Here is a 23,512-nt window from a genome sequence, read left to right as displayed (position 1 = left end):
CTGAGTCAGCCTGAGCTCCGTCATCTCCTGTCCCCTCACTCTGAGTGCCCACCAGCTCATAGCCGGGGTTGGGGTGAACAGAGAGGAGTGGGCCCCAGGGATTGGGCCGGGGACCCATTCTCTTCCTTAACGCCCCGCACTCACCAACCTGAGCACTCCAAAGCGCAAGCGGCGGCCCCAGGATGGGCCCCGAGAGCACCAGACAGGCTCCGCGCGCAGTGAAGGTTATTACCCCATCAGCAAGAAGGAGAAGGACAAGTACCTGGATGTGTGCCCTGTCTCAGCCCGGCAGCTGGAAGGAGTGGACACTCAGGTGGGGCCCTGCCCTGCTCCTCTGCCCACTGCTGCCTCCTTCCCACCGCGCCAGTCACCTCCCCTGTCCTCCTCACAGGGGACGAATCGTGTGCTTTCTGAGCGCCGGTCTGAGCAGCGGCGGCTGCTGAGTGCCATTGGCACCTCAGCCATCGTGGACAGTGACCTGCTGAAGCTGAACCAGCTCAAGGTGAGACGTGGGACCTGGAGGGGAGCAGGCTCCGTGGACAGGCCGACATCCTGTGCCCTGGCATTGGGAGGCGGGAGGCACAGACACCCTCCATCCGGGGAGGTCTGCAGGAAAGGCCATGCGCGAGTGCCAGAGACCACATCCAGCAGTAGTCTCCCTCTGCTCCCCAGTTCCGGAAGAAGAAGCTCCGATTTGGCCGGAGCCGGATCCACGAATGGGGTCTGTTTGCCATGGAGCCCATTGCAGCTGACGAGATGGTCATCGAGTATGTGGGTCAGAACATCCGCCAGGTGAGGCTCCATGCCCAGCCCCGGGCCCGACTGTGCTTTGACACCGGGCAGCACGGGATTTCACAAGTACCAATTGACTGCACAAAGCCTCACTTCCCTTCCAGCTCCAAGGCAGCCAGTAAAACCTGGGTCCTTGCTGCATCCTTCATTAGGGCATTTGTTTGATTTTGAGACAGGGTCTCACTGCATAGCCCAGGCTGGCCTCAAACTCTCAGTGATCTCCTGTACAGGTAAACATGTCAGTGGTCCCACAGGAATCAGCACTGGAACTCTTGCTCCCTTTAAGAATGTGGGGAACATGAGACAAGTAGCAGTGAAGGGCAGTGTTTGATATTAAAGGGGATGCTTGGAAGGCAAGGGCAGTAGGGGGTCATCCTAGGAACCGAGAGCTGAAGGGTGGGAGGCGTGTAGTGGGGCATGCTTCCGTGTCAGGACGGCACGGACAAAGCCCTGGAGATAGAGCGGTCACGTAAGGATGAGATCAGTATGGCTAGGCGGAAAAACAGGGCCCAGTGGCAGGGATGGGAGTCCGGAGGGGCGGATGGCGCCCAGGATCTGCGGCGCTGAGGAGCCACATTTGTAGTGTGGGCCTGTGTGAGAGGGGCTTCTGGGAAGCTAAGCAGGAGACCTAGCGGTCCGTAAACTCCTGGCTACACTGGAGAGAGAACTGGTCTGGGCTGAAGATGGGGCTGTTGCAGAGATCCAGGCCGAGGTGAGGGTGGCCTGGACTAGGCAGTGGCACAGAGGCGACAGGAGTCTGCTCTGGATCCAAGGCTTTGCAGGCCCAAGCAGCGGGGTGGTGGGGCGTGGGAACAGAGGGGAAGGTGAGCCCTTCCTTGGGGTGCTGCTGCTGGCTTCTCGGAGTGATGGGGCTTCCTTGAATGAGCGAGGAGGAAGCGCAGGAGGAGTTCCAGTCACAAGTGTGAGGCTGCAGAGCCCTGGGGACCTCTAGTGGTTAGCAGCCAGCAGCTCACCTGCAGTAGTTGGGCTGGACATGGGCCTTTGGGGGGACTCCCCACTTGTTAGTGGTGGCTGCAGCACTGGGAGTGGGGTCACCAAGGAGAGAGTGCAGAGCGGCTTGTCTCTTGCCGGAAAGTAACAGTTGCCTCTCCTCACACACACGTGATCTGCCGCTGCGCCAGCAGCCAGCGGTGTGCGTGCTTGGGAGGGAGGGTCCTAGAAGAGGTGGTGGGGCTCAGGTGTCCCTTCAGGAACTGCCCAGCCCCCGCCCCGCAGTGGCCAGGCAGACGGTCTCAGAGGAGCTGGTGCAGGGTTCCCTGGAGTCTCCGTGCGGGTGGCAGAGCCCGAAGGGCGGCCAGCCAGCTGTGGCGGCACAGGCCTCTAACCCAGCACTCTGGGAGGCCGAGTTCCCTTGTTCCCTTCGTTCAGGAGAATCACAAGTTTGAGCCCAGCCCGGGCTACTAGGACTTAGCAAGACAGGTCTCAAAGCAGAGGTAGTACGAGCGGGGGCTCTAGTTCGCGTGGAGGCCGTCCGGTCCACGGCGCTGGGAGAAGAGGGCCGGGCCCAGGCCAGGCCTGGAGAGGCCGGCGTGACCTCCGTGTCCGCGTGGCAGATGGTGGCCGACATGCGGGAGAAGCGCTACGTGCAGGAGGGCATCGGCAGCAGCTACCTGTTCCGGGTGGACCACGACACCATCATCGATGCCACCAAGTGTGGCAACCTGGCGAGGTTCATCAACCACTGCTGCACGGTGCGCTGGGGCCGGGCGGGGTGGGGGCGGGGCGCGGGCGCGGCTCACGCGCCTCCCTCTGCAGCCCAACTGCTACGCCAAGGTGATCACCATCGAGTCGCAGAAGAAGATCGTGATCTACTCCAAGCAGCCCATCGGGGTGGATGAGGAGATCACCTACGACTACAAGTTCCCGCTGGAGGACAGCAAGATCCCGTGCCTGTGCGGCGCCGAGAGCTGCCGTGGCTCGCTCAACTGAGCGGGGCCCGGTCACTTGTCCCCTCGGTGCGCTGAGCTCCAGCACCCCGGCCTTAGTGGGCTCGGCGGGCCCAGTCGCAGGGGGGGTGTGGGCGGGGCCTCGGGGAGCCGAGCCCCGCCCCGCCCCGCCCCGCCCCTTTTCTTTGCGGAGAAGAAGCTGTAAATGTGTTGTAGTTGCCAGCAGCTGTTTCCTGTGGAAACCTGGGTGCCGGCCTGTACAGACCCTGTCCTTGGGGGCTGCAGCGCCCCCTTGCTTTGTGTTACGGGGGTTTCCCTTTGTGCCCCGCGTGCGCCCCTCCCCGGTTCAGGGGTCTCTAGGGGCAGTGGCCATGTTCTTCCCGGGGGGCCTGTGCCCCCATCCCGGGGACTCCGTGCCTGGAACCCTGCCTCATCCTCCTCCCGCCAGACCCTGCGGTCACCCTCCCACCCTGTTGTCTGGGGGCTCCCGCCCAGCCAGCAGGATGGTGGGGTGGGCCCTTGTCGGGCCGGGTTGTACATATGTTAATAGTGCAGACTCCACCACATTTTTATAATTGTGATTAAACTTTATTGTACAAAAGCGCTTGGTCAGTATCTCTGGGGAAGAGCAGGCTGGGGCCCGGGCTGAGGACCCAGGACGGAGCGCGACGGAGGAGAAGATGGGCGGCCCGAGGATTGCAGTGGGCAGAGGGGCTCAGGCCAGAGCCTGGACCTGCAGATGCAGTTGCCCAGCTGCCGGGCCGGGCCGTGATGGCCGCGCAGGGCTCCCCACAAGCCAGCCGGGCTGGGCCAAGGCCAGGCTGCCTTCCTTCCCCAGGGCCGCAGCTGCTGCCGGGGCTCCGGCATCCTGGGAAATCGGCAGGAGGCGAGGACTGAGTCACGCCGGGCGCTGAGGGGGCTGAGGTCGCTGCGGCCTCTGCTGCGGCCCCCACCCCAGCAGCCTTTGGCTCCTCTCCCAGGTGCGGTGCTGGAGCCAGATGCCGGTGGACTGCCAAGTGGCCACCAGGGGGCGCTGCGGCAGCCGGGGCGGGGGGCAGAGGGCACGGGGGCTGGGCTGGGCTCCGTTCCTGGAACGGGCCAGGAGGGAGGAGAAGCGAGCGGAAGGAAGACGGCGGTGTGGAGGGCCGGCCAGTCCGGGAGGCAGCCTCTCCAGTGGCCAGCGCGGGCGTCCTGGGACAGTAGCTGCAGGTAGGTGGAGGTGACACCAGAGCCCAGGCAGCCCTTCCCATCTTCCTGTACCCTTCTCCCCCACCTGCACTTCCCCTTCTCTGCTACCCCAGACCTCTCCCCGTGCCCAGGCTCTTACCCCTCAGTGACTCCCCAGTTGGGGTTCACAGGCCCAGGGTCAGGTAGCCCAGAGGCTGCAGCTTCCAGGAACAGCTCACTCCTGCTCGTGGCACTGGGCTCCTGTCTGCAAGGCCACCAGGCCCCTTGAAAACCAGGTAGTTGGGACAGGTGGCCCCGGGCAACCCAGGTGAACCCAAGTCTTCCTGCAGCGAGAATGGCCGCGTGTGCAGAGGCCCCAGAACTGGTCTACCTGGTCACGGGTGGCTGTGGATTCCTGGGCGAACACGTGGTGCGAATGTTACTGGAGCAGGAGCCACGACTCCGTGAGCTGCGTGTGTTTGACCTGCGCCTGAGTCCCTGGCTGGAGGAGCTTAAGACAGGTGACTGGTGGGGAGGTTTTGGGAAGGAGGGTGTGGCCACCCGACCCTCCCCAGCTGGAAAAGATGATGCCTGTTTACGTTCTCCAGTCTACAAGGGCTGAGTGAGTCACACTGGGAACATGTGGCCCTGAGGGTGGAGGCCGAACCCGAAGCTAGCAGTGCCCCGCCTGACGCTGCCTCTGGCCTCCTCTCACACCACCAGGGCCGGTGCAGGTGACCGCCATCCAGGGGGACGTGACCCAGGCTCACGAGGTGGCAGCAGCTGTGTCTGGAGCCCACGTAGTCATCCACACAGCAGGGGTGGTGGACGTGTTTGGGAGGGTCAGCCCCGAGACCATCTACAAGGTCAACGTGCAGGGTGAGGCGCCCGCCTGGACCGCTGTCCCCTGGCACATGGCCTGCTCTTACCTGTCTGTCCCCCTCCCTTTGCCCTTAACTTCTTGTGGCTTTGGGATGGCTTGCCCTGTCCGCATGGTTTTTCATCTTGCCTGGGACGGGAGAGGACAGATGCAGAGAAGGGAGCCTCAGCTTGGATACCGCTCTCCCCAGGGACGCAGAACGTCATTGAGGCTTGTGTGCAGATGGGGACCCGGTTCCTGGTCCACACGAGCAGCATGGAGGTTGTGGGGCCCAACATCAAAGGCCAGCCCTTCCACAGGTGAGCGGAGGTGCCCGTGACTTTTGGGGCCCGTTCTCCCCCAGCACTGAGTCATCTTCCCTTCCTTAGGGGTGATGAGGACACTCCGTATGAGGCTGTGCACAAGCACCCCTACCCTCAGAGCAAGGCCCAAGCCGAGCGGCTGGTCCTAGAGGCCAATGGAAGGGAGGTGAGACTTCGGACGAGTGAGCCGAGGTGTGGCCCGCACAGACAGGCCGGAGCCCACCCCACTGCTCTGTTCTGCCGTCGCCTCCCTCCCTCCCACCTGCAGCCTGAGAGGCAGCTGCTGGGCCTAGGTCCTGGCAATGCTTGCATTTTGCCAACAGGTCCGCGGGGGCCTGACCCTGGTGACATGTGCCCTCCGCCCCACGGGCATCTACGGTGAAGGCCATCAGATCATGAGGGACTTCTACCGCCAGGGCCTGCGCCTGGGTGGCCGGCTCTTCAGGGCTGTCCCAGCCTCGGTGGAGCATGGCCGGGTGTATGTAGGTAAGGACCGGGCTGGGTGGGGAGGCCGCACACAGGACAGGAGGGCCTGCTGTGGGAGCAGCAGGCTCCATGCGGCTCTGGGAAGGGTCCTGAGTGCTTCAGCCAGAAGAGGGCTCAGGTCTGCATGGACCATGGTTATGTGAGCGTGGTCTGCACGGGCCGCAGAGGAAATGGTATCTGTGTAAGCTGGGAGGACTGACATGGACACTGGGTCACAGGCTCCCCAGCGGGAGGGAGCAGTGTCTCCCAGGACTAGCAGTGTGGGTGCAGTGGCTACCATGACAGGAGAATCGGCCTTTACCGGGCTGCAGTGGGGCAGCTGCGTGGGCCGGGACAGCAGCACTAGCAGGGTGGGAAGGGCCCTCGGGAGCACACGGACCCCCCTCGCCCCGCCCGGCAGGCAATGTGGCCTGGATGCACGTGCTGGTGGCCCGGGAGCTGGAGCAGCGGGCAGCGCTCATGGGCGGCCAAGTGTACTTCTGCTACGACCAGTCACCCTATAAGAGCTACGAGGATTTCAACATGGAGTTCCTGGGCCCCTGTGGACTGCGGCTGGTGGGCACCCGCCCACTGCTACCTCACTGGCTGCTGGTGCTCCTGACTGCCCTCAACACCCTGCTGCAGTGGCTGCTACGCCCACTGGTGCTCTACGCACCTCTGCTCAATCCCTACACGCTAGCCATGGCCAACACCACCTTCACTGTCAGCACCAACAAGGCTCAGCGCCATTTTGGCTACAAGCCCCTGTTCTCGTGGGAGGTCAGCCGGGCGCGCACCATCCTCTGGCTGCAGGGCAAGGAGGGCTCAGCCCAGTGACAGTGGGGCCAGCTCCCAGGCCAGGGAGGGGCGGTTTCCTTTCAGAGCTGGGCGCTCTGTGCAGGGCTGGCTGTCCTGTGGCCTCTACACCTGAAGTCCATAGCCTGGCATCTGAGTTGCCCCAACCTCCCAAGTTCCACGGCAGAGTCTGGAGACAGGAGCAGCCTGACTCAGCCCAGGCCTGCAGGCCAGACCTCCCCTCACTGCCCACTGCTCTGCTTATGGGAGCAAGGGGCCTCAGGCTGCAGCCAGGGCAATGTCCAGAGTGAAGAGGCTTCTCCAGCTCCTCCTGCACCATCCTCCTGCACCATCCTCCCTCCTCGGGCTTATCTTCCCACTGCTTAAGAAAAGGAGTATCACCTTTAGAACGTATCTTTAATTCCCCTCCAGAGAGCAGAGGAAGTCAGTGACCCTCCACCCAATTCAGGGCCTGCAGCTGTGTTGGCTGTCTGCCTGAGGAGCCCCCAGTGATGGTGTTCCTGGCCAACCTCCAGAATAAAATCCTTGTCCAAGCCTGTGTCCATCTGTCTGTCGCTCTCCACCCCCACCACAGACCTCGCCTCCTCATGACGCCACCCGCACGGGACGGAAGGAAGTGAGCACACAGGACACCCGCTGTTGGATTGGTTGCTATTTCTCCTGTCCCATGGGACCCGACCTGGCCCAGATGGGGTTGGGGGGCTCTGGGGACAGGACATGCAGGGCTGGGGTGGGGGGCAAAATTTCCTGTGTTTTATCCATTTGCAACTTGGTCACCAATAGAGAAATGAGACTGAGGGCTAACAGGAGAGGGCGGCGTGGCTCTGGCCCCCAACCAGGCCCCAGGAGTCCTGTCCCCTCCGGGAAGGGGAGGGAGAGAGCTCTAGAAACCAACGGAGAAACAGAAGGGTCAGGGGCTCATGTCAGCAAACACGGCTACATCACGTGACACACCAGCGACACAGAAACACACGCCAACGCACACGGCTGCACAGCAGGAAGGGGCGGGAGGGGAGAAGGGAGCCAGGGCCACCCATCTTGACCTCTGCGGGGCAGGCTGGGGAGGCAGGGGGAATGCATAGAACACATCATGTGTACACGCTCGAGGCGTGGCAAGAGCATGGGTCGACCCATGGGCACATGGGATGGTCACGCAATGTGCTTTGTGAGAGGGAGGCGTAGGGCGACGCGCCCTGGCCAGGCCCAGGACCACCACGGGGTGCACCTGGTCTTGATGGCTGTAGAGGCGTGGAAGGTGGACAGCACACCCGTCTGAGAACATGGAAGACACCAGCCCCAGACCACACTTGGGACACACACACGTGCACACAGCATCAACAAGCAAACCCATTATACAATGTACATGACTTGTGGAAAGCTGGGGCATTAGACCCTCAGGGACCCCCGGTCCACCTCAGGCCAAGATGGGCAGCTAAGGGCCTAATGCCACCACGGGGGCAGGAGCAGCACTCCAGCTTCAGCTCCGCCCTTCCTTTGTGGGCTGAAAGGTCCTGGATGGATGGCAGGAAGGAAGGCGTGCTGGGCCCACACTGACGTCTCCAAAGAAGCCTGGGCTGGGAGCAGGAAGGCTGCAGACCACGGCCGGACTTCCTGCCCTGTAAAGTGCACCTGGGGATGAGCAAGCAGCCTCCCTCCTCAGAACAACTGACCTGGGGGTCAGGTACAGGGGGCCTCGCCGGCCACAACAGGACAGGTTGGCTGGGAGGGGCTGGGAATGGCATTCAGAAGGTCACACTTGCAGTCTCCTTGCTCCCTACATGTGCATGCACACATGTCATATGTGGAGCTGACGGGGCTGCACACATACACGAGTCCACCACCCAGTACATACGGATGGCCCACCCACTTCACGCACCCGGGTGCTCACCCCACCTGCTCCTGGGTCATGGAGTGGGGGCATTCAACGTCATCTTCTTGCCCTGCACCCACAAACTATGCATGCTGTCTCCACCTCATGCTAGGTGCCAGGCCTTCCCTCACCACCAACCCCAGGCTTGTGTCCTCAGTCTCAACCACTGCCACAACCATCCACTCCAGTAGGAGAGCCTAGGGCACTGAATGGGGCAGTGAGACAGAACTCTGGCTTCTTCCAGGTCCCAGGAGAGTACGGGAGGCAGGAAGGACAATGTCCTGACTGTCCGCTAGTCTGGGCAGCCTTGTCATTCTGCCCTCAGTCACAGCTCCACAAACAGGCCTTCCAGATGGCATTCGAGTGCAGGCCTGCGGGAACACCACACTGACAAAGTATGTGTGAGTGCCCTAGGGCACACGTGTGCATGCCTGGCATAGCCATCTTAAGCTGACACACACTCAGACCTGTCCCTGGACAGACAGAAAAGATAAGGACAAAAGCTTGTGTGCAAAGGGCCTGCATCTGGCAGGCCAGGAAGCTCCAGCTGCACAATGCTGATGGAGCGGTGTGGGCAGCAACATCAGGTACCGGTCAGGGCGCTGAAAAGGGGCCGGGGTCAAATCAACCTGGCGAAACAGCCCTGGAGTGTTCAGTGCTGGGGCATGTGTGTGTGATATGCAGCCTCCAAATACACACACACACACACACACACACACACACACACACACGAGTCAGAGCTGTGTCCTAGGTAGCACAGAAATGGAGATATCTGCATCCACCCTCCACAGGTGACTGGTGCACGATGCGGAGGGCTCCTATCAACACTCTCAGTGTGTGAGCTAGCACACACATGCACATGTACACCACTGCCCCTCACATCTGCTAGGAAAACACAAGTCTACAGACCAAGCTTGGCCATTTCCCCTCACCTCCACAGCCCAACCCCAACACCCACACACGAGGACACACAGCAGCCCCTGCAGGCACTGGCCAGGAGGCTTGTTCTACGTCACGTGGGGTGTCTGCGACGGCCTGTGTCTCTGGGGCTCCCTGGGTCCCCTGAGAATGTGGACATCCGCACACACTGCCCGCTGCTTCAGAGCAGATGGGGAGGAGGTCTGGGGAGGAACTGATGTCACAGGAGTTTCAAGCACTCGAACACAAAACTTCATGTACTCAGGTTGTGTGTCCATGGATTTTTGGCCACATACAGACGCGAACACACCTATTCACAGAAAGCAAGGGGTGTGGCGGGCTGTCGACACCACAGTCCCCGTGACGAGGAAGCTCAGGCCGCACAGACTCCAGGCGGGGGTAGAGGGAAGATGGATTGCACACATCCACACGCACACACACGCTGGTGTCCACACGTCTCGAGCATGTGCCGGCAGCATGCATGTTGGTGTGCATGTGTAATCACGCCTGCTGCTATCTACGTGCGGGGCAGAGGGCAGTCCAGGGTCTGCCGTGGGGGAACAGGGAGAGGGGCTGCTGGGTCTGTTTTGGGGGTGAGCTTGGAGTGGGGAGCGAGGGAACGGGCAGTGGGGGTATTGCTCCCAGCGTGGTGGGGAGGGCCTGGAAGGGCAGGGCAGGGGCCTACAAGCCCAGCGTCCCCCCAATGGACGATGCCAACACCACCCCCAGCACCACACAGCAAATGATGATCATGATTTTCTTCTGCAGGTAGGAAAGAGTGAGACAGAGAAACAGATGGAGTGACAAGGGAGACAAACCGACAGATGGAGAGGGTGAGGAAAAGGAGGGAAAGAAAACAGAAATAGGAAGAGGTCAGAGCCGGAGGTTAGGCCTCACCCCGCTTCCTCACCCTCAGCCCTGGTCTGAGCCCAGCCCCACAGCCCCGCCCCCAGGCCCTGGCTCACCCTCCGCGCCTTGCTCTGGTATTTCACAGCTTTCTTGGTGTCGGACACAGCTCGCTCCACGTAGTCCACGGAATGCTCCACGTTGTACTCGATGCGGTCGATCATCTCACCCTAGGGACAGATGAGCGGTGGGGAGGGGGAATGGGGCTGGAAGAGGGAGCTGTGGGCCGGCGGAGGGTGAGGGAGCCGCGGGAGGCACCTGGGGGAGGCCGGAGCCCGTACCTGGCTCTCCACCAGCATGGCCATGTCCACAAACATGTCATGCAGCTCGCGGATGCTGGTTTCCAGCTTGATGATCTCATTGTGCCTCGTCTCAATCTCGTTCAAGGCCTGCTTTGTCATCTGTGAGTCCATTTTGATCTAGGGCAATGGGGGGAGTGGTCACGCTTTGCCCCTATATGAGCTTCAACTCAGCAGCCAGTTTCTGGCTTCAAATCTGGGTATCGCTGACTAGCTGTAACCACAAGCAAATTATTTAGCCTCTCCAGGCCTCAGTTTCCCCACCTAGAAAATATGGGCATGACAGTCTCCACTTCACAGGGTTATTACGCAAGCGGAGTGAGTTATGTGAGCACCTCAATTGGAACACCACCTGGTACACAGTGGGCGCTAAAGAGAAGTCTCTTAATTACCAGAACTAAAACTCTCAGAGCTCTGCCACCTTGCCCCAAGGCCTCCTCCAGCACACACACCAGACACCCAGCGAGAGAAATGACCCAAGGCAGCCAGGGTTCGAGCGGGTGAGAAGCGGCAGGCAGGCTATGGCCCGAGGGAGGGAGGAGCCCACTGTGCCTGGGCCCTGGGGTCACGGCAGGCCTCCCTGTTCCTCTCGGTGCCCACTCAGAGCCACTCCTTTACTGAGAGTCCCGCCAGAGCGCCCAGCATCCGGGCCACACACCTGCACTCCAGCAGCCAAGGCCCTGTCTCCTGTTCTGCCCGTTGCTCCTGCTCACCCTATGAGAACCAAAAGCACCCAATGGCCACTTAGCAAGGGTCCCGTCTTTGCCCAGCCTGTGCTCTGCTGTGTCCCCAAGTCCAGAACTCCTGTCTCCCAAGGCGCAGCTCAGTGACACCTCCCGTCGGGAGCCTTGACAACACAGTTACTCGCCCTGACTCACACTTGGGTCTCCCCTGCGGTCTGCACAGCCTCTGCTAAGGTCCGACCACCCTGCTCTATGAGGGTGGTTTCCGCCACGCCGACAGTGGGCCAACGGCTCGGGTCAGCTTGTGTCCACCGGAGAGGCCCTGGGCACTGCCCACCAGGCTTCCTGCATTCCCACACAGACGGAAGACAGCCTGGGCGGTGTCTGGGGGGGTTCCACCCTGACTGGCTCACAATCAGTCTGCCCAAAATTAATTCAGCAAAGACCAGTTATCCAAATAACAATTCACTGAGTACTATTAGACAATCATTGTACCTACTTTAAACCTGGGTGAAAGCATTACCCAGAAATATTTCGCAGCAGAGCACTAAACAGATGGGTTAGGACAAAAGTCCAAAGGAGAAGGAAGAGCTCTACTCAGGGCAAAGTCCACTCACCCACAGGTAAACAAGTGCAGTGTGTAAAACTTAAGCAAAAGTAAAACTGATTTTTCAAAAAAACTCCGAAATGCAGACAAATGAGTCTCGTGGGGTATGCTGGGATTCCCGGAAGGGGGTGGGCAGGCTGGGTCTCAGGCCTGCGGAGTCTGACGCTAGAACAGGATTCAGAGCCTGCCCTGCCCAGAGGCCCGAGGCTTCCCCTCTGTGAAGCAGCCTCCCCTCGGGCTGCAGAGGCCGACATGGCCGGCGCTGTCGGGCGCTGTGTGGCACCTATCCAGGCGGCCTTCCTGCCCTGCTCCGTGGAACTCCCCGGGCCCCAGTCCGGCTGCCCACTGCTCAACCTGGGCTTGGGGAGGAGGGCGATGCCCCTCTGCCAGCCCTGCCCCGGGCTCACGTCGTCGGTGAAGATGGCCAGCTTCCCGCTCTCCAGCATGTCCTCCAGCTCCTCGTTGGTCGTGGTCCTGCCGGCTGGGAAGAGAAGGGAGTCAGGGCCTGGGCCTCTGGCTGTGCAGCGGGGACGGGCAGGGACCCGAGCGCCACCCTCCCAGCCGCAAAGGGAGGGCGGGCAAAGCCGCAGAGAGCCACGCACTGATCTCCAGCTGCCGCTGGATCCGGTCCTTGCAGCGGTCCCGGTACTTGGACTGCGTGGCATTATACTCCGTCATCACCTCCACAAACTTCCGGGAGAGCGTGGAGTGCTGGGGTAGGAGCGGGAGTGTGGCGGGAACAGCACAGCTCGTTAGTTTACAGCCCTTCCTCCAGTGTGGCCTGCACCCTCCTCCCAGAAGGCTCAGGCCCACCCGAGGGGCCTCAGCCCACACACAGCCCCCACCCCAGGCCTGGCCCCCAACCTGGGTCTTTCGGATGCGCAGGTCTGCCGAGGACCGGTTCAGCCCCTCCTCCTGTTCAATGCTCTGCTCGATCGCTGCAGGAGAAGGGCACAGTGACTGGCAGGAGACCTGGGGCTGTAGGGTGGGGTCTGGGGCAACACCCCAAGGCAGGGTCTGGGCCTAGAAAGAGACGCCAGGCCAGGGCGGGGTGGGGCAGTGTCTGACAGGTGCGAAGCCAGAGCCTGTGGGTCAGGTGTTGCCAGGCAGAAGCAGCTCTCTGCTCTGGTGGAAGGACTGGGTCTCTCTTGGAAAGCGCCAGCCCGGGAGGGGATGTGGGCCCCGTCCATTAATGGGAGTGAAGTCTCCACTTCCCCACCGGCCCTGGACAGGGGCAAAAACCCAAGTGGGGATTCTGTTTTGCTATTTCCTGGAGCTCCTGGGCTCGGGCTTCCACCTCTCAAGTAGCTGTGACCACAGGCACGGGCCACCATGCGAGGTGGCCCTGTGATTTTGGGGGAAGTGGGCTCCAGCTGGTCAGGCTCTGGGGGTCACTCTTTTCCTGAGAAGTTTCAGGGCAGATGGATGGATGCTCCAACAGAGAAAACAGCCCTTCCCCTGCCCTGCCAGGCGACTCCTGTCCCAGGAGCTCCCACTCCTGCAGGGTGCTTGGGAGAAGGGTGCAGATTACGTGGGATTCCTGCTTTTGAACTATGTGCTCCTGACACTATCATTCAGATTTTCTGAAAAAGAGCTTGCAGTGAGATCTACCTCAGCAACATCAGAAAATGCAGCAGAAAATCACCAGTGCGGCTGAGACCTCAGGGCCTCCCGGGCACCCTGAGAACTCGCTTCTCTGTTCTCGGCAGTGGGGAGGTGTGGCGCTGGACGCACCCCAAGGCCTCCCACCAGTGACATGGGCACAGCGACTCAATGGCGGTCATGGCCCAGCGGACTGAGGCTCACAAACCCAGGGATGCCAGTGTCTGGGTCCAGCCCAGCCCAAGCCTGGACGGAGCATCTTTACTGGACCTCGTCAACTGTCCACAACAATCTGGGGCTCAGCGACACCAGCCCAGCTTACAAATAGTGGACCGACTCTCTCCAGGTCACACTCAAAACCTCAGCTCACGCCACCAAGTGGAAGGGGACGGAGAAGAGGAGAATCTTTTCTCTTTTCCTGAAGGCCAGCGTCTCAAACTACTGCCAGTTTTCTTGTCTTCTTCCTGGGTCTATTCCTGAACCCCCAAACCACAGAGCTCTCCTCCCATCTTCTACAGAGAGTTCAAGGCCAGAGCTCAGTGGGCCAAGGAAACAGTGAGCCTAGGAGTAGTCAGATTGTGTGCTCTGACCTCAGGGGCTCTTGCAGGGAGGGAAGGGGAGGCCCGTGGGCAGGGCCTCCCAACCCCAGTTTAGCCAGAACAACCTGGCTTTTCTGTTTTATATACTGGGTTTTGTTGTTGTTGAGACAAGGTCTTGCTGTTAGTTCAGGCTGGCCTTGAAGTCACTATGGATCCCCGGCTGTCCTCGAACTCATGGCGATCCTCCTGCCTCAGCCTCCTGAGTGCTGGATTACAGGCGTGCACCCCCACGCCCGGCAGGTTTGTTTTATATACTGGGATCACTGTAAGATTTCATTTGGAGAAAAAGATTTGGGGGGGCTTTGAAATCGCTTCCGTCTCTCTTACTGCACTGAGGAGCAAGCTGAGGGCGGGGAAGGCCTGGGCCGCTGCACCGTTGCCCCAGGTCAGGGTGTTCTCCACTTCAGCAGGCTCGGCTCCCATCCGGCCTGCCCGGGAGCTTCTGTCCCTGTCCCTGTCCCTGTCCGCCTGGGCCGAGGTCAGTGCTCAGCAGATAAAGCTCCTCCCCCAAGCCCGGCAGTGGGCTTCCGGCATGGTGAGCGCCAGGCAGCTGTTTTCTCATGTGGAATTAGCAAGCACACACGAATCAGCACCACGGCAATGCTGTGAGTCCCCGGCACAGCCACAAGGAGGTTCCCGGCCCACAGTGCCCTGGGCGAAGGTGGCTATTACCAGCACCCAAGTCTTTAATGAGAATGACTTTGTGAGCACCTGGCAAGGCCCCTAAGAGCCTGCCAGCCCTGATGCCAGCCACGTGGTCCAATCTGTCCTGAGCCGAGGAAACCAACTCATGAATTCGCCGAGCCCCCTGGGTGCACAGTGGTATGCTGCAGACATGTTCAGGAGAAATGAGGAGGAAACCAGAGCCTCGTGGAAGACAGTATTTCTCTGATGGATCTTTACTTTTTTGGTACCGGGGATCGAACTCGGGACCTTGTGCTTGCAAGGCAGGTGGTGCTACCACTGAGCTGCATCCCCTGCCTCTCTGACGGATCTTCATACTCGGAGCCAGCAGGACTCAGATGCGGTTGTGACAGCAACCCTCCTCTCCCTCTGCCCCACCCTGTCCTTCTGCAGAGAATCTGGCTCAGCGGGCAGGCCTCAGCGCTGCCCTGCCCCACTGCCAAGGAGCCTGGCTGTGGGAGTCAGTGGACTCTCCTCGAGCAAGGCCCACCGTGGCCCCCAGAGGCCCGAGCGCTTCCCGAGCTATCAGCAGCCCACACTGCTCACCTTTCAACTTGGACCGCACCTTGTTGGCTGTCTTCTTGATGTCGGCGGTGAGGTCCTCCAGCTCCTGCTTGGTCTCTGCGGTGGGGAGGGCAGGAGTGAGGAGCCAGGGTGGGACCCCAGCCCCCCGGCCCCCAGCAGCCCAGCATCGGGACGCACTCTCATCCGGGTTGGGGGCGGCCAGGATGGCACTGTGCTGCTTTTTCACCTGCTCCACATCTTCCGACAGTTTCTCAATGCAGCCTCGGATCTCTTCTACCTGGGGCAGAACATTGGCAACACTCAGCCAAGTTGCTGGGTCGGGTGAGGGGATCCAAAGGGGAAACGAGCCTGACCCAGAGGGTTCTAAGAGGCCGAGGTGGGTGCAGGGGCAGAGAAGGCTGCATGGGGAAAAGGAAGCAGCTGGCGAGGGGACAGGTCCTGGGCCTGGGGCCCTGGGAACTCATTACCTGTTCAAAGAACTCATCCATAAAGTGGTCCCGATCCACGTGAACCACCTCCTCCTCATCGTCACTGTCTTTCGCCTGGAGGCAAAGGAAGGCTAGATCCGTGAGCAGCCCCAACCCGGACCCCCAAGACGGGCACTTGAGCATGCTAACCCTCTACCTGCTACCCACCCCTCAGTTCCAGGCTGAGAGAGGGCTCTTGGGGAGGACCATGGGCAGAGGGACGCTGAGAGCATCAAAAGTCAGAATGAAGACTGGACTGTCCTGTGAAGCAAGGCTCTGGAGGCCAAGACAGCTCTCAGGCCAAAGGGCTCTCGAGGAATTAAGCAAAAATCATCTCTGGGCTGCCTGTCTTGTGGGTCAGACTTATCCAGGAAGGGGATGGTATTCAGACCAGCTGCCACTGACCAACCGCTATGGATGCATTTCAGTATTTTTTTTTCAGGTACCAGGGATCGAACTGAGGACCTTGCACTTGCAAGGCAGGCACGGCTCCACTGAGCTAAATCCCCGGCCCCTGCATGTCAGTATTTTAACCACCAAGTACTAAATGTCAGCCTTGCAACAAGGAGCCTTGAATGGTGTCCCAGGAGCCTGGACCTCGTCGGCAATCTCTAGCAAACCTGCCCAGGTCTTGATTTGCTCCTGTTCTCTCCCTTGCTGCCCCACACCCAGCCATGTGCCCGACAGCAGGGCCCAGTGAGCAAGCACAGCCAGGCCGAGCAAGCACAGCCAGGCTGGGAGGGCCGGAGGGCTGCAGGCAGCAAGCGCTCTGTTGTCAGTGCTCCCTCTCCCGCCCACTCCTGACCCTCCCGGCAGCGGCTCTTCTCTGCTTTCACTCACTCTCACCCAGCCCCTTCCACCACACACACACCCACTCTCCCTTGTTCGGATTTCCCACTTGCAACCTGCAGCTGCTCAGCCCTCCACCCGCAGAGCCAAGACACAAAGGGATTTGCCCACCCACACCACCACCGCCGACAGACAGACCAGTGACACAGACAGAAGAGCTGACACAGGCACAGAAATAGGCCTGACGCCCACGGACCCTGGCGTGCTGATGTGCACTTGCACACAGACTAATGGCGAAGTGCGCTGACATGCACACGCATGAGCTGAGGTCCCGGTGCATACCCAGAGCTGGGAAGAGGGGGCAGGGAGGCCTTCCCAGGCTTCCCACGCCTGACTTCACACTCCTCTCTGCTGGGACAGGGGTCTGAGGACAAAATCCGAGCCCATGGGCCGGGGATGTAGCTCAGTGGCACCGTGCCTGCCTCACAAGCGCAAGCTCCTGAGTTCGATCGCCGGAACCAAAAAAAAAAAACCAACCCGAGCCCATGAAGCTTAATTGCATCTGGAGCCCTAATCAGGCCCAGTGGAAATTTAAACAGCTCATCCTGATTTCCAGAAAGAATCTGGGTAGAGCTCAGGCAGAATCTAGACTGGAGAGCCTGAACGAAACCAAGGCAGGATCCAAACAGCCTCTGCCTGGGGTGCAGCCAGCTGCGACCCAGAAGACTGAGCAGACAGCTCAGGCTGGACTGGACCAGGCTCAGCCAGGTCCCAGACAGCTCAGCTTAAATCTAGACAGAGCTGTGGGACCCGAATGCAGCCCACACAGCCTAGAGAACTCAAATGGGAATGGGCAGGCCCCACTGCCCTGGGAGAGCCGGCACCACATTTGGCCCAAGCTGCTCGGCCTCCCTCCGTCCTGTGGACAGGACAGACAGGAGCCACCCCTGGCCAGCATGTGCTCAGACGCAGACGTCCCATCTCTGCCAGGAAAGGGTGGCTGTTTCACCCATGCCGCCCACACAGGAGGGTGGCACAGGTGAGTGCTGGGGACCCGGAGGGCATAGCTGCTTTCTCTGAGATTCGGGCTCATCTGTGAGCACTGCAGCCTCCCACAGTGGCTCTACTTCCCGGTCACAAACCCCAGCCGCCCTGGGACCTCCCACCGCCGAGCCCGAGCAAGCCCACAGCCTTCCTCTGCCCCGCTTCTCCCTTCGCCCACTCACCGCCTCAACACGCGTGGCCGGGCACCTGGGAACTCCCTGCTCTGCCTCTCCCCTTCCCCAGGCCGACTTTAGGAGTCCTCTCCAAGCCTCTCTTCACTTCTCCTGCGGTTCCCAGAGCTATCCCCTTGGATTCGACCCCAGAGCACCCCAGGCTACCTGTTCACCTGCCCTTGAGAGAGAAGGCAGAGGGCCTAAGGTCGCTTTTAGTGTCATAATTATTAAGAGAGCTGAGGACTAATAATCCTCTTCATTTGCACTCTTATACCCATGACCCCTTTTATCCTCCACCACAGCCCCATGAGAAAATGAGCAAACACCATCACCCCATGTCACAGGCGGGGGGCAGGGCAGGGACACTGGGCACCCAGGACTGTCGGCCCCCTGCCCACTTCCTCCAGGCTGGCTCCTGCCCAGCCCGCTCAGGGAGTCAGGGAGAGAGAGGCCTGAGCCCCGAAACCGAGCAAACTGCCATCACTCAGTGCGCCTGCCCTCTTGCTATCTCTTTTAAGCTTCATTAAGACTCTGTAAGGGCCACTGGCCAACCTAATGGCAATTATGGCAAACATTTAAATATGTTTTACAATGTGCCATGAGCTGCTTTATGGACTCTGCATATATATTTATCCATTTCATGCTTACAGCCGTGAGGTAGGGATTATTATAAGCCCCATCTATTTTTTGGTTTGGTGTTTGAGACACGGTCTTGCTATGTGGCCCAGGCTGGCCTTGAACTCACTGAGATCCTCCTGCTTCAGCCCCCCCAGTGATGGGATTACAGGCTGTGTCATCACGCCCAGCTTATAAACCCTTTTGTAGACAGGGAAACTGAGACAGACAGAGGTAAAAGAACAAGACCATGGCCGGGTGTGGTGGCACATGCCTGTGACCCCAGCACTCAGGGGGCTGAGGCAGGAGGATCCTGGTAAGTCTGAGGTCAGCCTGGGCTACACAGTGAGACCCTGTCTCAAAAAAAAAAAGAAAGAAAGAAAAAGAAAATCAGCCTCGGATGAGCAGTTTCAGACAATTTGACTCCTCTCTGGGCGTCGGTCTGTGCATTTGCTGTGGCAGTAATGTCCAACCCATGTGGAGGGCAAGAGGACATAATGCAGAGACCAGGGGAAGTGCCTCATGCTGCAAAGAACACGCTCAGTGGGGCTGTCACCTCCTGCCCATCCCAGGGTACACACGAGGAGAGCTCAGAAGGCTTGCCTGACCTGCCTACGGCGCCACAGAAAATAAAGGCAGAGGTGGAATTTGAACCCAGGACTGCTGAATCCCAGGCTTTTCCACCCATCCTGCTGCTGGATGGGAGTCCCTCTGTCCCTGCCTGGTCCCAAAGGGCCCACCCTGTGGTGTACTCAGTGCTTCTGCGCTCCACAGCCAGGGCAGAGAGCTGTCAGAGGGGCCAAGGCTGTAGGAAGAGCCCAGGGCCCAGACAGGAAGCCAGGCCTCCTGCCTCTGCCGGCCTTGCTCTGACTGGAGGCAGCACTCTGGGCGCTGGACCCTCCTGTGGGAGGTTCGCAGGCCCAAGGCAAGCGTTCGGCACACACCCTTCCTGCTCTGAGGTGCGTGGGTTTGACATGAGCACAGCCCCCATTCCTGGAAGAAGTCGGACAGCCTGAGAGAAGTCAGGCACAGCCTTGTAACAGAACCCTGGCAGGCCAAGGCAGGACGATTGCGAGGATCCACTGAGACCCCGGCTCCAAAATGAACAAAAACATCGCCATGTAACCCAGGCTGGCCTCCTGCCTCAGCCCACCGAGTGCTGGGATCGCAGGCATGTGCCACCACACTTGGCTAAAAATTTCTTTTAAAAAAGGACTGGGAGGGCCGAGGATTTAGCTCAGTGGTTTCGCTGCCTGCCTTGCAAGTGCAAGGACCTGAGTTCGATCTCCAGTACCAAAAAAAAAAAAAAAAAAAGGACTGGAACTGCAGCTCCGTGTTCACTCTCCAGTACCAGAGAGAGAGAGAGAAAGAGCGAGAGAGACCGATGGCGAGAGACAGAGCAAGCAGGCGGGCAGGCGTGGGCAAAGGAGACCCCAGGAAGAGGATCAAATGTGCCCACTGGGCTATGGCGGATGATCTGTCTGTCCCACCATGAAGGGTGGGGAGGTAGAGACAGGCACCCGGGCTTTGTGTCTGCTAGGATCCTCAGGGCCTCCCGCGGCAGGTTCTGCTCTCACCCCGTTTGACAGATGAGGTTTGCCGCAAGTGAGTAACCTGCCCAGGAGGGCCCAGCCACGGGCCAGGGGGTGGCTATGCCTAGGGCTGGACCCAGCCCTCTGCTCCTGGCTGCCCACGGCTGCTCACATGCTTATGAGGGCTGCAGGTGGTAGCAGCAAACACCTCCTGGAGCCGCCTTGCAGGCCCCTCACAGGCCAGGCTGGCACCTGGAGACACATCCCTCCTGTGCGTGTGCGTGTGTAGAGGACAAGGGCAGATTCCCAAATGGGAAGAGGAGAGAGCCAACCGGAGCCAGCGAGTGAGTGACCAGAGAGACAGATGGCGACCAAGATGGAACTGGGCGGTGGGGAAGTCACAGGGGGCGTGTGTGAGCACACGAGTGCCCGGGCACACTGACACACACTCACCCTCGCTCCTGGGTGCAGGCAGCAGCCGCCTAGTCCATCTGTCGCCTCTCCTTGCCTTCTGCACCACCCTCCCGGTGAGCCAGGAATGTAGTGGCGAACAGGACTGGCAGTGAGATGGGAGAGAGAGCCCCAAGGTGCCGATGGCAGGAGGGACAGGAAGCAGAGACCAGAAGCAGGTGTGGGGAGGCTTCCCATGGGTGGTTAGTTTGGGTTTTCTGTTGTTTTGTTTTTGAGACCAGACTCGCTGTGTACTGTCTGCTGACCTCACACTCACAGCAATCATCCTGTCTCAGCCTCCCAAGTGCTGGGATTCCAGGGTGTGCACCAGCATGCCAGGCCACATGGCGGGTTAGGGAAGGCCTTTCTGACATTTGCGCTGAGTCCTGAAGAGTCACTGCACTACAGTGTGGAGGGAACTGAATATGAGGCAGAGGGAACAGCATTCTAGGGGGGAAGGAACAGTGTTCTGAGCAAAGGAAACAAGGGCAAAGACTCTGAAGAAGGGTATAATGTGTCTGATATGCTTGAGAGGCAGACAGAAGCTCCGTGCAGCTGAAACCCCACCCCTCCTGCTTTCCCCTGCCTGTCCCTGTGTCCTCTCCTGGCCTCGCTCCCGCTCTGCTTCCTCTGGCCCATTCACTCCCCTCTGCTCTCCAGCCCAGGCTTGCTTACTCCAACTCCCCAGCAGGACCAGCCCAGGGCCTCCCAGTTTCCAGCTCAGGACACTTGGTGAGCTGGAGACAGAAACCCTGGTTGGACCCCAGCTCTGCCAGTAAGAGCTGTGTCACCTTCAGCAAGTCAGCTTTCTTTTTCCCACTGGTCTTCAGTTAACCCCAAAATAAATCAGGGGTCACATCCTGCCCACCTCAGGGGCCTAAGCGAGGCTCAAGAGCAACATGGAGTCCTCGAAGAGCCAGCTGCAGGGAGCCGGCACTCTGTGCTCGGACTACTCTTAATCCCACTCAGGACAGCTCGGATCAGGTCCTCACATTGCTCCCAGCACACACAGGAAGGAAGGCTGGGCCAGACCAGGGTAAGGTGCCTGCCCCAGGTCACACAGGAAGGAGCACAGTGAGGGTTTGAGCCCAGACGGTCTGGGTCCCAAATCTGTGCCCGCCATAACTGTGTGGTCAGCAGACGTAGCCACCACTGGGATGGGGGCCCTGCTGGAAAGACAAACAGGCCCAGCAGGCTTCTTTCCATCTCAGAGAGCTCCTCTGGGCTCCCCACACCGGCCCCCAGCCCCCACCCTGAGCCCTGGCAGGGAGACCCTTACTTGCTTCTTGCATCTGGCAGCTTCTTTCTGCCCCCTCCCAAATTTCCACCCTCCCTGAGCTGTCTGTGACTAACACCAAAGCCAGCAGCGTTCAGCCCCCTCCGGCCTCTCCCCCCCCAATCCCCGGCAGCCCTGCCAGCAGTGCCCAAACCTCTGGACAGGCACCCTGGCCCCTCAGGGAGCTCCCACCCTTGGCACCCCTCCCCTCCCTTTTTCTGCTGTGTGACTTTGGTCAAGTTACTTAACCTTTCTGGTTTCCTTATCTATAAAATGAGCTAATACTGGGCGGGGGACGTAGCTCAGGGGCACAGCGTCTGCCTGGCAAGCACGAGGCCCTGAGTTCAACTCCCAGTACCAAAGAGAGAGAGAGAGAGAGAGAGAGAGAGAGAGAGAGAGAGAGAGAGAGAGAGAGAATACTAGCACCAGCCTCATACTTGAGAGGATCAAAATGACTGACTGATTTTGTTTGTTCTGAGACGGTGTCTCACTGTGTACCCCAGGCTGGCCTTGCACTTACAGCGATCCTCCTGCCTCAGTCTCCTGAGCGCTGGGATCACAGGTGTGCACCACCACACCCAAGTCAATGATTTACATGTATAAAATGCTCAAAATAGTGTTGGTTATTATTTCCTTTTTGCCTGAGTATATATGCAGTAAAAGTTAAGAAATAAATCTAATCAGATGCATGCCTGGGATCCCAGGTGCATTCTGGGAGCCAAGAGAATTATGAGTTCAGGGCTACCCCACGCAACTTAGCAAAACCCTGTTTCAAAACGAAAACGAAAAAAAAAGAAAAGAAAAACACTGGGTGGGGATGTAGCTCAGTACCAAGACCCCGGGTTCAATGTCTAGTACCATAAAAAACAAACAAATGAAAATAAACCTTCCAATTCCCTCCTTCTACCTTCCTTTCTTTCTTACTTGCTAGCTTGTCTCCCCAGAGAAGGCAGAGACGGCTATCACTTGGCTCCAGGTTGTGTCCCCACCCCCAAATACAGGGGTCTCTCCAAAGATTGCTCTTTACCTCTAGTGTCAAGACTTCTAGTTAAGGCAAGAAAAGCAGACCCACACTGATTCAGCAGATGGGAGACTCAGATTCCAGCCTGTTCCCCCATTTGCTTGATGACCTTGGGCAAGTCCCTTCTCATCTCTGAACCTCAGTTTCCCTACCCGTCAAGTGGGGTAACACCCAGCAGGCTGCTGGTAGAGACCCGGTGCGAGGACACTGGCCGCTGGCCGCGGCCGGTACTTTGGTGGAGAAACAGCACAGGGCGATTACACACACAGCAAGTGGCCAGCTCTGCCTCCTCCCTCGCTTCTGCAATGCTCCAGCATCCTCCCCGCCTCCCCAGCCATTCCCGCCCGAGTCCCTTCCCCAGCCCCTCCGAAGACAGCTGCCCGTGCACCGCGGGCCGCCCCCCTCCCGACACCCAGCTGCCCGCCTCCTCCTCGGCCTCCCCCTCGGCCTGCGGCCCGGGCCTGCCGGGCGCTCGGGGCCCCAGTTCCCGGGGAGCGTGGTCCCCCTCTCCTCCCACCGGGGTCACCCACCCGGGCCTCGGCCCCCCGCCGGTCTCCGGGGCCGCCGCTTCCCTCCCGTGGGGCCGACATGCGAGTGCACACACGGACACACGCACACTTTCATTCACTGCCCGGCGCTGGCTCAGTCTCAGCTGTGCCCTCCCGCAGCACCCGAACCTGGGTCCCGAGACGCGGCCTGGCCGGTCAGCGCCGCACCCTCCCGTCGGCAGCCCGCCCCTCCTCCCGGGAGCGCTCGCCCGGAGAGGGGGAGACGCCGCTCGGTCCCGCCGACTCCCGCCGCCTCGTGCTCCGCGCCCCCGCGCGCTCCCCACCTCCTGGGTCCCGCCCCACCTCCCCCGGAGGCTCACACTCCGCAGCTCCTGAGTCCGATCCTTCATCCTGCGACGGCTCCTCCCCCTCCTCGGCCTCGGCCTCCGCCGCTGCTCCCTGCTTCCCACCGCGGTGCTGCAGGCCGGGTCTGGGGCGCCCGGGGCGGCCGGGTCACGAGGGGTCCTGTGGGCGAGGCGGGGCCGGGCAGAGGCCGCTCCGCTCCGATCCGCTCCGCCGGGCTGCGGTGGCGATGCGGCTGCGGCACCCGCGGGATGAGGGATGCGGGCGCGGGC

The 23,512-nt window shown here is 60.2% G+C and overlaps 3 protein-coding genes across 16 annotated transcripts in view; 2 read left to right on the top strand and 1 right to left on the bottom strand.

Moving 5' to 3' along the window:
- The window catches only part of Setd1a (SET domain containing 1A, histone lysine methyltransferase), a 23,255-nt gene extending 19,955 nt beyond the window's left edge, over nucleotides 1–3,300 (top strand). For 7 of the 9 annotated variants that reach the window (XM_087208769.1, XM_087208770.1, XM_087208767.1 and 4 more), the window contains 4 exons: nucleotides 141–502; nucleotides 673–792; nucleotides 2,367–2,504; nucleotides 2,569–3,300. In XM_087208769.1, the coding sequence (XP_087064895.1) occupies nucleotides 141–502; nucleotides 673–792; nucleotides 2,367–2,504; nucleotides 2,569–2,742 (794 nt within the window). In that variant the 3' untranslated portion in view covers nucleotides 2,743–3,300. The remainder of the gene's footprint in view (nucleotides 1–140; nucleotides 503–672; nucleotides 793–2,366; nucleotides 2,505–2,568) is intronic. The other 2 variants (XM_087208771.1, XM_021237480.2) reach the window with 2 other exon arrangements.
- On the bottom strand, nucleotides 3,266–23,512 carry Stx1b (syntaxin 1B). Of its 6 annotated transcripts, none has more exons than XR_015450348.1 (12): nucleotides 23,258–23,510; nucleotides 15,490–15,564; nucleotides 15,200–15,299; nucleotides 15,044–15,118; nucleotides 12,477–12,550; nucleotides 12,215–12,323; nucleotides 12,020–12,093; nucleotides 10,305–10,442; nucleotides 10,083–10,193; nucleotides 4,258–4,875; nucleotides 4,027–4,150; nucleotides 3,266–3,902 (listed from the first exon to the last, which is right to left on the bottom strand). XR_015450348.1 is itself a non-coding variant. In XM_021237200.2 (10 exons), exons 1-10 carry the CDS (start codon nucleotides 23,285–23,287, stop codon nucleotides 7,724–7,726), a joined length of 1,008 nt encoding a protein of 335 aa, XP_021092859.1. In that variant the 5' UTR covers nucleotides 23,288–23,512; the 3' UTR covers nucleotides 6,969–7,723.
- Nucleotides 3,698–6,863, top strand: Hsd3b7 (hydroxy-delta-5-steroid dehydrogenase, 3 beta- and steroid delta-isomerase 7). The gene is made up of 7 exons (XM_004856210.4): nucleotides 3,698–3,908; nucleotides 4,217–4,387; nucleotides 4,590–4,745; nucleotides 4,937–5,045; nucleotides 5,115–5,214; nucleotides 5,372–5,534; nucleotides 5,935–6,863. Exons 1-7 carry the CDS (start codon nucleotides 3,698–3,700, stop codon nucleotides 6,348–6,350), a joined length of 1,326 nt encoding a protein of 441 aa, XP_004856267.1. The 3' UTR covers nucleotides 6,351–6,863.

Source organism: Heterocephalus glaber, unplaced genomic scaffold, assembly GCF_053883595.1.
Source record: "Heterocephalus glaber isolate CG9 unplaced genomic scaffold, H.glaber_assembly_v1.0 deba00000943, whole genome shotgun sequence".
Classification (NCBI taxonomy): domain Eukaryota; kingdom Metazoa; phylum Chordata; class Mammalia; order Rodentia; family Bathyergidae; genus Heterocephalus; species Heterocephalus glaber.
The sequence above is the reverse complement of the archived record's forward strand: the minus strand, read 5'-3'. Positions and strand labels throughout refer to the sequence as shown.

Bases quoted from the DNA above. Each gene is read 5' to 3' on its own strand.
- Stx1b (XM_021237200.2), bottom strand. From the start codon at position 23,287: ATGAAGGATCGGACTCAGGAGCTGCGGAGT. The intron at 12,324-12,476 runs GTTGGGGGCCAG...CTCCTACCCCAG, and splicing joins TGCGCATCCGAAAGACCCAG to CACTCCACGCTCTCCCGGAA. The intron at 10,194-10,304 runs GTACGGGCTCCG...ATCTGTCCCTAG, and splicing joins CCATGCTGGTGGAGAGCCAG to GGTGAGATGATCGACCGCAT.
- Hsd3b7 (XM_004856210.4), top strand. From the start codon at position 3,698: ATGCCGGTGGACTGCCAAGTGGCCACCAGGGGGCGCTGCGGCAGCCGG. The intron at 4,388-4,589 runs GTGACTGGTGGG...TCACACCACCAG, and splicing joins GCTGGAGGAGCTTAAGACAG to GGCCGGTGCAGGTGACCGCC. The intron at 5,215-5,371 runs GTGAGACTTCGG...TTTTGCCAACAG, and splicing joins TAGAGGCCAATGGAAGGGAG to GTCCGCGGGGGCCTGACCCT.